A 14,647-nucleotide genomic window follows, 5' to 3' on the forward strand; every position below is an offset into this window, starting at 1 on the left:
GGGGCAGACATTTCCTGGAATTCCTCAGCTAAGGAGTGGCAATTGTTCAGGTAGCCAGAAAGGATGGTGAGATCTTTTAGGTATTCTTCTTTTACTTTTAGTATTGCCATGTTGTACTAGGGCAAGGGAGTGAGGAATGCAATAAGAAAGTGAAGCAGGATAGAGACAGGACCAACACAACTGGGAACTTCAAGTGTCATTGAAGAGGAAGGAAAAATCCTACAGCACAGAATACTCCCAATTGGGTTGCTGTGAGTTTTCCGGGCTGTATGGCCATGTTCCAGAAGCATTCTCTAATGACGTTTCACCCACATCTATGTCAGGCATCCTCAGAGGTTGTGAAATATATTGGAAACTATACCTTGCAACCTCTGAGGATGTCTGCCATAGATGTAGAGGAAACATCAGGAGAGAACATGGCCATACAGCCCAGAAAATCCACAGCAACCCAATGATTCTGGCCATGAAAGCCTTTGACAACACATACTCCCAATTGTAGAAGCCCTTTCCAAACCCTTTGTTGTTTTTTAGTTTTTCTTTGTTAGATTCCAAATCTTTATATAGATTCGTTAGATCTTCGTTAGATTCCATCCTCAAACTATGTCTCTCTAGCTGTTTGGATCTCCAAATTCCAGAAGCCCTAAAGAGGTTTCAATTGTCAGGAATTCTGGGAGTTGAAGGCCCAAACAGCTGGAGAGCTGCAGGTTGAGGATGCCTTGGCTAAAATATACTTTTAAAATGTGACAAACCTAGAATACCATGGCATACCATAGAATACCTGTGGTTCCTAGTTGCTACTTGTAATACAACACTATTGAGAATGCACAAATCCATAGGTAAAGATTTTCCCCTGACTTTAAATCCAGTTGTGTCCAGCTCTGGGGATTGGTGCTCATCTCCATTTCTACGCCAAAGAGCCAGTGTTGTCCGTAGACATCTCCAAGGTCACATGGCCAGCATGACTGCATGCAGCGCCATTATCTTCCCACCGGAGTGATACCTATTGATCTACTCACATTTGCATGTTTTCGAACTGCTAGGTTGGCAAAAGCTGGGGCTGACTGTGGAAGCTCATGCCGCTCCCTGGATTCGAACCTGCGACCTTTCAGTCAACAAGTTTAGCAGCTCAGTGGTTTAACCCATTGCATCACTGGGGGCTCCTGCAAAAATCTATACCTCCCTTTATATCTAAAATTGTGTGATATGATAGTATGTTTATAAAAGTAACGTCTTTCTTCTCGCTTAAATATACAGTTGTGTCTCTGGATACTACGGAAACCCAGTGCTGGCTTCAGGGGGCCACTGTCGCCCCTGTCCCTGCCCAGAGGCCCCTGGATCAGGCCGACATTTTGCTGCCACTTGCCATCAAGACAGCCGCTCCGGAAGTGTGATGTGTAGCTGCTTGGCAGGCTATACAGGCAAGTGGATCCTCCTAATTTGCCTTGTAGAGGCCATGGGAAGACTGGGCCTGCTATAAAAATCTAAGTTCTGGTGGCCTTGAGTTATCAAGCATGTGTGAGTTTATGTATATTGCGGGGAGGCTTGGGATTTGCTGCTACTCATTGCAGACCATCCCAAATGTTACCTCCTTGTTTTACACAGGCCCCCGCTGTGACGAGTGTGCACCTGGTTATTATGGCAACCCTTGGCAGGCTGGGGGTCGATGCCAGCCCTGTGCTTGTAATAACAACATTGATGTGGGTGATCCAACCTCTTGCGACCGACGGTCGGGCCAATGTCTCCGATGCCTCTACAACTCTGAGGGGGACCAGTGTCAGTTCTGCCAAGGGGGCTATTATGGGGATGCCACACGACGCACCTGCCGCCGTGAGTATCTTGCCGTGAGGAGGGCTTGTGCCCACGAGGCACACTTTTCTTTGGTTTCCTTAATATTTATCCTGTATTCTTGTATATAAATTGACCTCATGTATAACCCAAGAGTGAGTTTGGGAAAAGACATGGAAGAGAAGAATGAAATGTACTGCATGTCAAAACCTAAAGGAAAATGTTTATAAAATGCACCTGCGATGGTAATGCCCCCACCTTCGTAACTCCTCAACAGATGGCAGTACTGGTATGCAGCAGGTACTGGCTTGTTCAGTAGACTCTCCTCTACAGTTCCGTTTTGGCAGGAAGCCTTAGCATAGATGGAAAGTATTGCACTGTATGCCACAAACACTTGCAGATGTATGTCTATTTGAATAAATAAATAAACAATTAAAGGGGAAAAAAGTGTGTTTTGGGGCCAAAATGTTGATATGACCCCAGGGTAAGTAAAGAGTCATTATGCAGAAAGGGGAAAACACCAACTCCGCTTTCCAGGGCTAGTTGTACCTGGCTGCCACCATTTTCCCAGCCAGGCATTCAGAAAGAGATTTTGCCATTTTACTCAAAGAAGGGAGTGGTTCCTTTTTTTAAAGTGTGTTGTTGTTGTTGTTTATGTTGGGGAATCTGAGCTGTTAGGTTCCAAAATAACCCTCAGTTGTGGTGATTCCATCGCAAATATAACAGAGTACTAGGAGTAGACTTCATAACCAGCAGAAACTTATGTGTGGCGAGCTTAGGATAAGCTTGATAGAAATGGTCTTGGAGCTAACTAGCTTACTGAGTCTCATCTTCTCAGAAAGATAAAAGGGTAAAACGGGTAAATAAATAAATAATATTTGGCTAGGTGGACATATCTGATTGTGGTCTTTCTTGTTCCTTTCTGTAGGATGCTCCTGCAACTTCCTGGGCACAGCACGCAGCGAATGTCCATCGCGAGACCAATGTCAATGTGAGCGGTACAGTGGGCAGTGCCGGTGCCTGCCCAACGTCCAAGGACAGAACTGTGACCACTGCGCCCCCAACTTCTGGAACATAGCCAGTGGACAGGGCTGCCAGCCGTGCGATTGCCACCCTCAATACTCACTCAGTCCTGCTTGCAATCAGGTGAGGCCGCACTCTGTGCCAGACAAGGCAGAGAATGCCCAGGAGAATGAAAAATTGGAAATAGGAGAAACAGATCCAGTGGTCAGGGCACAGACACTGTGTGGTAGGATGGTTAGCATGTCAGATTAGAAGTAGGAAAAGCTGGGTTCAATTCCCCACTTAGCCATGAAGTTCTAAGCTTAAAATGGGGGCGCAGACTAGGGGCATAAACCCAGCTTTGAGCTCTTTGTGGGATGGATGAAACATCAGTGTGATAAAGACACTGCGTAAGATACATATGGGACTGTTTATGGGAAGAATTCCATCACCACAATTCAATAAGAATATTGAGAAGCTGGAAAAAAGGTATGGAAGGAATGGGCTTACATCCCATTCCTTCCATACCTTTGTTCATTTCCATTTCTAAGCCAAAGAGCTGGCATTGTCTGTAGACACCTCCAAGGTCATGTGGCCAGCATGACTGCATGAAATGCTGTTACCTTCCCACCAGAGCGGTTCCTATTGATCTACTCACACTTGCATGTTTTCGAACTGCTAGGTTGGCAGAAGCTGGGAGGTCATGCAGCTTCCCGGAATCGAACCTGCAACCTTTCAGGTAGCAGGTTCAGCAGCTCAGCCATTTAACCCACTGTACCACCAGGGGCTCCAATTATAGCCATGTTTTAATATTAGAAATGATGTCACATTGAGGAGAGGAAAAGCTTATTTTCTGCTGCTGTGGAGACTAGACACAGGGCAGCAGATTCAAATGATAAGAAACAAATTTCCAAGTAATAGAGGCTGGATGGCCATCTGTCTGTAGTGCTCTGATTGAGTGTCCTGCATGGCAGAATAGGGTTGGACTGGAATCTCTGCTATACCACAACAGCCACTGCTACAACTATTGTTGCTGCTACTGTTGTCATCACCCAACCAGGTCATGTATATTTCCCTCTATTTTTACTTAGATGATCCCCCATAGCCCGAGGATGATGGCCTTCCAAGTGTAGTGTCTTGATGGTGGGTCCGTAGGTGGCTATTCTTGATCCACATGTTCTCCCGTAGTGAGGACATCGGTTTCCAGGTGGAAGGCAGTCCCAGTCAGGGTTGGCTTGATGCACTTTCCTCTTGGCATGTTTCTCCCTTTCATCCTCCATTAGTGCCTTTTCGAATTCTGCAGCACTGCTGGTCACAGCTGACCTCTAGTTAAAGCAGTCAAGGGCCAGGGCTTCCTGTCTATGCACCATCTTGGTTTTTATATTTTCACAATGACACATTCAGTCCCCTTCCACACAGCTGTATAAAATCCACATTGAACTGGATTAGATGATAATGTGGACTCAGATAACCCAGTTCAAAGCAGATATTGTAGATTATCTGCCTTGATATTCCGGGTTATATGGCTGTGTGGAAGGGCCCTCAATCTCACTTTGCTGTGAGATAGATGGTTTACAAGGGCTTGTACAGGGGAACTCTGATGCTGTATTTCTAACTTAGTCTGTTTTGTAGTTTACAGGACAATGCCAATGTCGACCAGGTTTTGGAGGCCAAACCTGTTCAGAATGCCAGGAGAACCACTGGGGTGAACCAAATCAGCAATGCAGAGGTGAGCATAGTTAGCAAATAGGTGAGATCAACATTTTAGCAAGTTTTGGGGTGGGGGGCCTAAAATTCTCACTCAGAAAGCACTAGTGGCTCATCAGGCACACACTCAGTAATGTTACAACTGTGAAAAGGTCCTTAAAATTGAGTGTCTACTGAGAAACATCAAGGTCTTGAATCAGCATCTTACTCTTATTAGGATGCGTGGTCAACCAACATCACAATACAGTTATGGTGGTAAAAGACATTGATATGAAAGAACATACAAGCAAGGAGAGGATGCAGCAGTATACTTTGGCTTAAGTCTATGGGTATAATAGGAAGTTTAGTTTAGTTGTTTTGGTTTTTACTCAGAAGTCAGGTTTCTTGTGACATTCAGAAATGCCGTCTTGGGGTGAATGGTTCATTACCAGTTTAGATCCAGTTTCAGGCTGTGCCATGTTATTTAATGCACAGTGTAAAGATAAATGACTAGTCCACTTGCTAACAAGGATTATTACTAATTACAAGGGATATGTAGGATCTAGTTTTCAATTAGCTTATTTGTGACTCTGGTCTCCATATCTGCCCTGCTACCAACAGATAAAATAATAAATTTCCAAATAGATGTTCATCCAGGAATATTTACTATTAGCTTATATGTCACCTGGATCCTTTCCTACAACTGGATGATCTAATGCAGTGGTTCCCAACTTGTGGTTCAGGTCGGGGGTGCTTTGAATGCAATTTTCCTGCTTCTTGGCAGGGGGTTGGACTGGATGGCCCATGAGGTCTAGGAGTCTATGATTCTATAAGAACAAAAATATGGTCCGCGGCCTCACCGTTACTACATCATTGCCTCTAAATGGCTGGAGAGTGGTCCCTGGTCAAGTAGTCCCTGGTCAAATGAGAGACTCCCCCCTGGGCACACAGAAGACTGGATGACTTGGAAGGCACTGAACAGACTGCTCTCTGGCACTACGATGCAGAGCCAACCTTAAGAAAATGGGCTACAAAGTGGGGTCCACAACATGTGAGTGTGGAGAAGTGCAAACCAAAGACCACCTATTACAATGCAGCCTGAGCCCTGCCACATGCACAATGGAGGACCTCCTTATAGCAACACCAGAGGCACTCCAAGTGGTCAGCTACTGGTCAAAGGACATTTAATATATATATATATATATATATATATATATATATATATATATACGTTATGTTTTTAAATACATTACAACTGTGCCCTTGGTTCGCTCCTGATACGATAAATAAATAAAATACCAGAAGTAAACTTCATAACCAGCAGAAATTTACATGTGATGAGCGGGGATAAGTTTCTATTCCTTAGGATGGCACAGGATTGCAGAGTCAGAACTTTAGGTTCAAAAATATGTATTGAAGTAAAAGAAATACATTTTTGATAGAAAAGGTCTTGGAGCTCACTAGCTTATTAAATCTCATCTTCCTAAGAGGTAAAAGGGTTTAAATAATCCATGCAGCTATATTTCGCCTAGAGCGAGGCAAAATGTGCATCCTCATAGGTAGAAAGAAAAGCAGAAAAGACTGGAAAATGGCGAAAGGCCCAGGGTAATAAAAAATACCTTTAAAAAGGAAGTTCCCTCACAGAATTCCACTGCTATATCATCAAAGTCCTTTCGGAAAACATGCATAGGAAAGGGAGAGGTGGAGATATCTCAGCTTTTCTATTTCTAGTGTAGCTACTCATTGAGGTCTGGAAACGTGATGATACAAGAGATTTGTGCAGTCCAGTGATGAAACCCAACACATTCTTTGCTCTCTGCTTTGATCTATAGGGAAAGATGAATAAGAAATAAATGCTAATATTGTTTGTTGTTAGTATTGTTTACAAGTTCTGTTTTGTGGGCAGTCTGCGACTGTGACCCTCGTGGGATCGAGAAGCCACAATGCCACCGCATCACCGGGCATTGCTCCTGCCGCCCAGGCGTGTCAGGCGTGCGCTGTGACCAGTGTTCCCGTGGCTTTGCTGGTGAATTCCCCGCCTGCCAGCCATGCCACGAGTGCTTTGGGGACTGGGATCGTATTGTGCAAGACCTGGCCGGCCGAACCCGCGCTCTGGTACAGCGGGCCCAACAGCTCCAGCAGACAGGCCTCACCGGCGCTTTTGAGGGTCCTTTCCGTCGACTGCAAGAGAAGCTGAGCGCTGCCCAGACCATAGTTAATGCCCGCAATGCTACTGCTAGTGCCATCACCCGCCTCTTGCAAAACATGGATGAGCTGAGGTGAGTAAAGGTAGTCTTCATATGATCAAAGGTCCAGAGACCATGAATCCCTATGAGGAGCAGCTTAAAGAGCTGAGTTTATCCTACAGAAGAGAAGGTTGAGAGGAGACATGATAGCCAGGTATAAATACCTCACTACCTCTGAGGATGCTTGCCATAGATGGAGGCGAAACATCAGGAGAGAATGCCTCTAGAACATGGCCATATAGCCCGAAAAAACCTACAACAAACTAATGATTCTGGCCATGAAAGCCTTCGACAATACATGTATAAATATTTGAAAGGATGTCATAAGGAGGAGGGAGCAAACTTGTTTTCTGCTGCTCTGGAAACTAGAATGTGGAGCAATGGATTCGAATTACAGAAAAGGAGATTCCACCTGAACATTAGGAAGAAGAGGTGAATGTTTTCCCAGCTTCTGGTGCAGTTACACACCCTAATTTAAGGTGATGTCCCCAGTAGTAACCGGCCTGCCCCATTTCCTGAATAAGAGAAGCAACAGGTCAAGCTTTCCCAGAACAGAAGCATTTCAGTGGGTTGGTGTGAGCTTTCTGGGCTGTATGGCCATGTTCCAGAAGCATTCTCTCCTGACATTTCACCCACATCTATGGGAAGCATCCTCAGAGGTTGTGAGGTCTGTTGGAAACTAGTCAAGCGAGGTTTATGTATCTGTGAAATGTCCAGGGTGGGAGAAAGGCAAATGTGAATGTTGCAATTGGCCACCTTGATTAGCATTGAACAGCTCTATATGTTCAAAGCCTGGCTGATTGCTGCCTGGGGAATCCTTTGTTGAGAGGTGTTAGCTGGCCCTGATTTATTCTTGTCTGGAATCCCCCTCCCCCCTTTTTTAGTGTTGCTATTTGTTTAGTGTCCTGATTTTAGAGTTTTTTTAATACTGGCAGTCAGATTCTGTTCATTTTCATGGTTTCCTCCTTTCTGTTGAAATTGTCCACATGCTTATGGACTTCAATGCCTTCTCTGTGTAGTCTGACATGGTGGTTGTGAGAGTGGTCCAGCATTTCTGTGTTCTCAGATAAAATGCTGTGTCCAGGTTGGTTCATCAGGTGCTCTGCTATGGCTGACTTCTCTGGTTGAAGTAGTCTGCAGTGCTTTTCATGTTCCTTGATTCATGTTTGGGCAATGCTGCATTTTCATTTCTTCTGTCCTGTGCCCTCTTCTCAGGCAGGAAATAGCTGATATAACAGAAACACTGACCCGCCTAGAAGGGTTTCTTACAGCCACCCAGGACAAGAACTTCAATGCCAACCATGCCCTGGGCACACTGGAGCGTGGCGCTCGGGGGCTCAACCTCAGCTTGGCAGATCTGTCGCGTCAGCTTGAGGCCCTTATGAATGCCAATGTCTTGGGTAAGTGTCCACAGTGCACCTTCATCCTGAACCCATAGCAACACTCAAAACGTGACTCCATTAACGGTTACCCTTCATTTATATACTCTATTTATTTTATAGAGTTTAGCTAAATTGATTTCCCCCCTTTTTTTTTCTTTCTCTCTCTCTTATTTTATCTTCTCTCTCCAACAGATAGAAATACTTTTTCTGGCTAAATAAGGATTACAACATTGGGGTCCTTTCACACCCCACACTTATGGCACAGCAATTCCACAATAGTTGTAGTGGCTGCATCCTATGGAAACCTGGGATTTGCAGTTTGAGAAGGAATAGTTTGAATTCTAAGCCAAACAACAAATCCCCAGGGTCTACAGAATATTACCATGGCGGTTACAGTGAAATCACAATGTAACAATAATAATAATAATAATAATAATAATAATAATAATAATAATAATAATATAGACTCTGGCTAAAGCCACTAAAGGCAGTCCCAGTGGTGATCAACACACTGGGTGCAGTGCCTAAAGACCTTGGCCTGCACTTAAAAACAATTGACGCAGACAAAATTACTATCTGTCAGCTACAAAAGGCCACCCTACTTGGATCTGCACACATTATTCGCCAATACATCACACAGTCCTAGACACTTGAGAAGTGTCTGACGTGTGATCAAATACAAAAGCCAGCATAGTTATCTTGTTTGCTGTGTAGTAATCTTGTTATTTATCAAATAATAATAATAATGTATGTCTTTATTTATTATTTTATAACATTTTATTTCGTACCCATTTTTCCTCGTGGTGGGGCACCACATAGTTTAAAACACATAATTATAAATACACATATTAAAATGTATTTCTATGAAATATATATATATATATATATATATATATAAGAATACCAGCTGTTAGGAATTGTGGGAGTTGAAGTCCAAAACACCCGGAGGGTCAAAGTTTGCCCGTGCCTGATCGAAGGGTTTAAAACCTGCACAATATCCCTGCTTGAACTATCTCTTTCTCCTGGCCAGGTGCCTATGATAGTGTCCGTCAATCCTATGCGCAGTCGCGAGAAGCCGAGCACCGGGCCAATATCTCCACCTTGGCGGTGCCCAGCCCTGTCAGCCAGTCTGCTGTTACCCGGCGTCGCACAGAAAATCTGATGACAATGCGGAGAGATGCTTTCAACCGGCAGAACGCGGCCAACCGGCGAGGCCTGACCGACCTGTCGACCCGTGTGGCAGGGTTGAGCCTGCACCAGATCAATGAGAAGGTGGGTGAGGCTGGGAAAAAGATGGGAGGGAACACTGAACTAAAACAAGCCACTGAGCAAGAATGGAGCATCCTGAGAAATGGTGGAAAGTAGGGACACATTTATGCAGGTATCAAAGCTTCTGGGATTTAACCAGATGCCACATAATGCTATAGTGAGCCCTTTCTAGTTAAACAAGTTAAATGTGACATAGCAGTTTGATTGCATCTGCATTGTAGGATTAATGCAGTTCAATGCCACTGGAACTGCCATGGCTCAATGTGATGGAATCATGGGTGCTGTAGTTTTACAAGGTCTTTAACTTCTCTGCTAAAGAATGCTGGTGCCTCACCAAACTACGAATCCCAGGATGCCATAGCATTGAACCATGGCAGCTAAAATAGTGTTGACTGCATTAGAGTCACATTAGAATGCACTCTGGGACATTCAGCCATACAATCCAGTAGGTGACCTTGGGTAAGTCACTTTCTCAACTTCAGAGGAAGGCAAAGGAAAGTCTCCCTCTGCACAAATTCTCCCAAGAAAACCCTGTGGTAGGTTGGCATTAGAGTTGCCATAGGTTTGCAGTGACTTGACAATACACAACAACAAATGAAGTTAAGGTAGAGATTTTATGTACTGGGGCGGTGGTTCTCAATCTGTGGGTTCCCAGATATTTTGGCCTTCAAATCCTAACAGCTGGTAAACTGGCTGGGATTTCTGGGAATTGGAGGCAAAAACACCTGGGAAGCCACAGGTTGAGAAACTGATCCAGGGGAAGCAACATCTAAGTCACATCTAGGACATTGGCCTTTTTGCAGCTTTCACTATACTTTAGATAGATGGATGGATGGATAGGTAGGTAGGTAGGTAGAGATTTCTCGTTCAAACAAAGCAGCTGTCACCATGCTTTGTGTTTCTCTCAAGTGATTTCTTTCTTTTTTATGAAACCAGCGATCAGCTTTGTATTTGGGGACAGGGTTGAACCCCACAGTGAACTCTAAGTGAAGAAAGGTACTGGCTTCTAGAGTCCCAGAGCTTGCCCAGATCTGATGTAAACATGATGTCTTGGTGTAGGGAAGGGGCATCTGGAGGTAGACTTAAAGATAATGGTCACAGAATCATAGAACCTTAAATTCTTAACATTGGGAGGAATCAAAAGGGCCATCTGATCTAAATCCCTGCTGTGCAAGAAGAGTATGCAATTGCAGGCCTCCTAAAATACCCATCCAAAGAGGGAAAATCCATTAATGGTGGGCAAATGGAAATGGTGAGGATGACAGCATCAACCATTCTCTGTTTTCCTCCTTCGCCCAGGTATGTGGGGCCCCAGGGGATGTCCCCTGTGCTAACAGCCCCTGTGGGGGAGCTGGCTGCCGTGATGAAGATGGCCGGCGCCACTGTGGAGGGCTTAACTGCAATGGGGCTGTGGCCACAGCTGATAACGCCTTGGACCGGGCCCGCCATGCGGAGGGAGAGCTGCGCCGTGCCGTGGTCGATGTGGATACCCTGCTGCGTCAGGTAACCTTTGAGAACTACAGCAAGGCCTGGGTAGTCAAGATGCAGGATGTGTTTTGCATAGAGTTGCACTCCAGGCCTGGAAACACCTGTGACCACCGCACCACACAAGAGTCCAGGAACATAAGCAAACAGTTTATTGCAAAAACACATCAAAACATATAAAAATCAGGAATAAGAAAGGAATATATATAATCCAAAAAGGTTTATCAACAGGTGATAACCAAACAGTAATCCAAATGTCATAAAATTCTAGAGGTGACAAAGTCCAGGAACAGCCAGAAATCGCAGGTACAGCCTAAGTCCACAAGCAAGAACTAGTAAAAACTTGAAAAGGAGTACATGAACAGGAACATAGAAAACTTCCAGGGTATATTCAATCCAAAACCAAGGCTTGACTTGAACTAGGAACAAGAGAATTCAGGCTTAGCGTCTCACTCTAACACAGTGTTGCCTGAACTGACCTTAATGTAAACAACTTGTTTAATAGACAGTCATGAAATAATTCTGTTTCCTGTGAATTTTCTCCACAACTTTCCCGAGTAATCTCTCTGAACAGCCCAAATTATTTGTAAATGAAGATTTTTGTTGATCTTCGTAGCTACAAGTGGACTCCTTTGAGAACCCTCCTTATCGCTCAGCTCTTCACACAATTTCTTATCTGCTGTTGCTACTTCTGACTCCCCTGACTGTTCTTGAGGCACTGCACTTTCCAAACCAGTTTTCTTACAGAGAGAACCGTCATTTCCCAGACTTGAGAGACCATACCCTTGTGCCAAAGGAAAGCTCACAATTCTCTTTAAATGATCAGTTAAACCATCAGTAACTAGTGGTTGATCTACAACTCATAGTATATGTTGGAAGTGAAGAGTGCTTCTAAACACTTATAAAGGAAATCCTGAGCTGCATGCCTTCTGTCTTGTTTTTCACTTTCCTATAAGTGTTTTTACTTCCTGCCTGCAAGTTCAGATCACTTTCCCCTCCTTTCTAGAAATATTTAGTATGCCTTTGTTTGAGAAGGGAGCATCATAATGCCTTACACACAAACACGAGAGTCAACATTAGGGGCTCTCCTACCAAAGTTAGGTGACTACTTACTCTTTTATATGACACAAATTACCTTTTACCTTTTTGAATCTTTAACTGAGCACCTTACATAATTGCTCTCGTTTCCTACCATTTTTTAAAATTGTGTCACAAGGTTGCTTCTAGTGTGAGAAAATTGGCCGTCTGCAAGGACGTTGCCCAGGGGTGTGTTACCATCCTGTGGGAGGCTTCTCTCATGTCCTGTTTCCTATCATAAACTCATATATAGCGCTGGCTACGCTGCACTATACTCTGTTATAGATACCTAATCTTCCTACATCATGTTCCATCAGAAATGTCTAAATGTTTTGATGCCTGTCATTCATTTCAGGAGAGCATTTTAGATCTTTTACGTGATGAAGGAGCCAGTAGAGCTTTGAAAGCTTGCATGATGTGTTTTGTTTATTGTGATTGGAGAGTAGATGGATGGCTCCTTCATGGGTTTGGGTTTTGCATTACACGCCCCGCTTTCATGTTCTCCAAATCCTTGTGCCTCTGCCGCCCCCTGCTGGCTGACCAGGCATCTTCTGTCTTGCTGGCAGGTGGCTGAAGCCAAGGCCCGGGCAGGAGAGGCGAAACAGAGAGCACAGGCAGCTTTGGATAACGCCAATGCCACCAAAGCCCGGCTGGAGCGCTCTAATAAAGACCTGAGAGATCTCATCCAACAAATCAAAGGATTCCTGAATCGTAAGTGCAGGATCAGACGGTCTTTCTTCTAGCCCATACCTTTTACATTATACTGATTAAATATGTACATTATGTATTTGCATTTACCCCACCTTCACTCCTAACTCAGAAAAGGAGTTTCTGTCCAGGCAGATCATGTAAAATATTCCACAGTGGGCCAGCCATCTCCACGTGCTCACAATCTATGGATTCAAGCCACTAGAAATTTAAATGTTCACTGGAACTGTGGCACAGCTGGCTGGCAGTCAGCTGCATTAAGATCACTACTGACCAAAAGGTCATGAGTTCAAAGCCAGCCCGAGTCAGAGTGATCTTCTGACCAATTTGTGTTGCTTGCTGTTGACCTTTGCAGCCCGAAAGACAGTTGCACCTGTCAAGTAGGAAATTTAGGTACCGCTTATGCAGGGAGGCTAATTTATGACACCATAAAAATCTCCAGCATGCATGCAAAGAATGAGGAAGTACTTCATCAGTGTGAAGCGCCGGTGAAGCGACAGCTCCTCTGGTGGCCAGAATATCCTCATGAAAAAGCTGGAATGTTAAATAGCCTCTGTGTGTTTGTCTATATATGTTGTGTGTCTATGGCATTAAATGTTTGCCATGTATATGTACAGTGTAATCCATCCTGAGTCCCCTGCGGGATTTGTAGGGCAGAATATAAATACCGTAAATAAATAAATAAATAAATAAATAAATAAATAAAATTTGGATCTACAATAGGACCACATTAGTCGTGAGAGCCCACCGCTTCTGCCTTTGACATGGAAAGATGCCATTGCAAGGCAGAAGAAAGTGGCTTGTAAGGCTTACTGCTGTTGGACTTCAACCCCACACTGCCCCAAGTCTCAAGACCTTAACGAGGAGCAATTAGTTAGTTTAGTTACTTTAGCTAAGGGTTCCCCCATGTCTCCAGTATGACAGTTGGGAATATTTCTAATTTCTTCTCTCTTCTCTGTTTCTCCTCTCATTCTTATTTATTGTTTACAATGGAAACTTTACTACTGCAAGCTTTTTTACACTTCAGTATGAAGAATATGTGCTGTGTGCTTTGAGATCTCTCTCTGCTTGTGTGTGAGGAGAGATGTAGTGATTGAGTGTTTCCCTCTCTTGAAACCTTAGAATAGATGGATGTTAGAGTAGCTCAGACCCAGTTATTTATTATCAAGAAATGCAGTTATTTCTTATTATTGTAAATAAACCTTTTGTGATTTTTTAAAGATTGAACTCTGCATGTTTGCCTCCTAACCTCTGAATTCTTTACAGCTATATCACACGGCACTTCACACTCTGCTTGCTAATAAGCTGATGCTCAACTTTAAGAGTCCTGTTTGTTTTTGGATGCTCTGCTATTTATTTTGGGTAGTTTTCCCTAAGAGCTGCTACTCTGCTGCTGCCTTTTTGAGGGCATTTAGTATAAGTGAGTTTGGCATTAAAAATAATGAACCATTGCATATTATGGACATCCACAGGTTTTGGTATCTATGGGAGTCTGCCTAAAGGATAAGGGAGGATGGCTGTTACTATACTGATTCCAATCACTGACAATCCCTTCTTCACACAGTTGAGGGGGCTGATCCTGACAGCATTGCCCTGGTAGCCTCCCGTGTGCTGGAACTCTCCATCCCAGCATCCCCTGCTCAAATTCACCATCTTGCGGAGCAGATCAAGGAGCGTGTCAGCAGCTTGGCCAATGTGGATGCCATCTTGAACCAAACAGCAGGGGATGTCCGTGTGGCAGGTGACCTGCTGAAGGAGGCACGCCGGGCCAAGTGAGTATTTAAAAGCGTATGCGAAGGCATTTGGGGGAAAATGAGGGGCACACTGCTGGAGGTGTTGTATGCATTTATTTAGTAAATGTAAAGTAAAGGTTTCCCCTGACATTAAGTCTAGTCTGGGGATGGTGCTCATCTCCATTTCTAAGCTGAAAAGCCGGCGTTGTTCGTAGACACCTCCAAGATCATGTGGCCAGCACGTTGCATGGAATGCTGTTACCTTCCTGCCAAG

At 44.1% G+C, this 14,647-nt stretch overlaps 1 protein-coding gene across 1 annotated transcript in view; it reads left to right on the plus strand.

Annotated features, from left to right (window-relative positions):
- The window catches only part of LAMB2 (laminin subunit beta 2), a 69,515-nt gene that overhangs the window by 44,019 nt on the left and 10,849 nt on the right, over positions 1-14,647 (plus strand). Inside the window, exons 20-29 of the mRNA XM_060766507.2 lie at positions 1,255-1,418; positions 1,603-1,827; positions 2,714-2,931; positions 4,420-4,516; positions 6,380-6,752; positions 7,935-8,119; positions 9,132-9,373; positions 10,670-10,873; positions 12,499-12,643; positions 14,205-14,412. Of these exons, the coding sequence (XP_060622490.2) occupies positions 1,255-1,418; positions 1,603-1,827; positions 2,714-2,931; positions 4,420-4,516; positions 6,380-6,752; positions 7,935-8,119; positions 9,132-9,373; positions 10,670-10,873; positions 12,499-12,643; positions 14,205-14,412 (2,061 nt within the window). The remainder of the gene's footprint in view (positions 1-1,254; positions 1,419-1,602; positions 1,828-2,713; positions 2,932-4,419; positions 4,517-6,379; positions 6,753-7,934; positions 8,120-9,131; positions 9,374-10,669; positions 10,874-12,498; positions 12,644-14,204; positions 14,413-14,647) is intronic.

This window comes from Anolis sagrei, chromosome 2, assembly GCF_037176765.1.
Source record: "Anolis sagrei isolate rAnoSag1 chromosome 2, rAnoSag1.mat, whole genome shotgun sequence".
Taxonomy (NCBI): Eukaryota; Metazoa; Chordata; class Lepidosauria; order Squamata; family Dactyloidae; genus Anolis; species Anolis sagrei.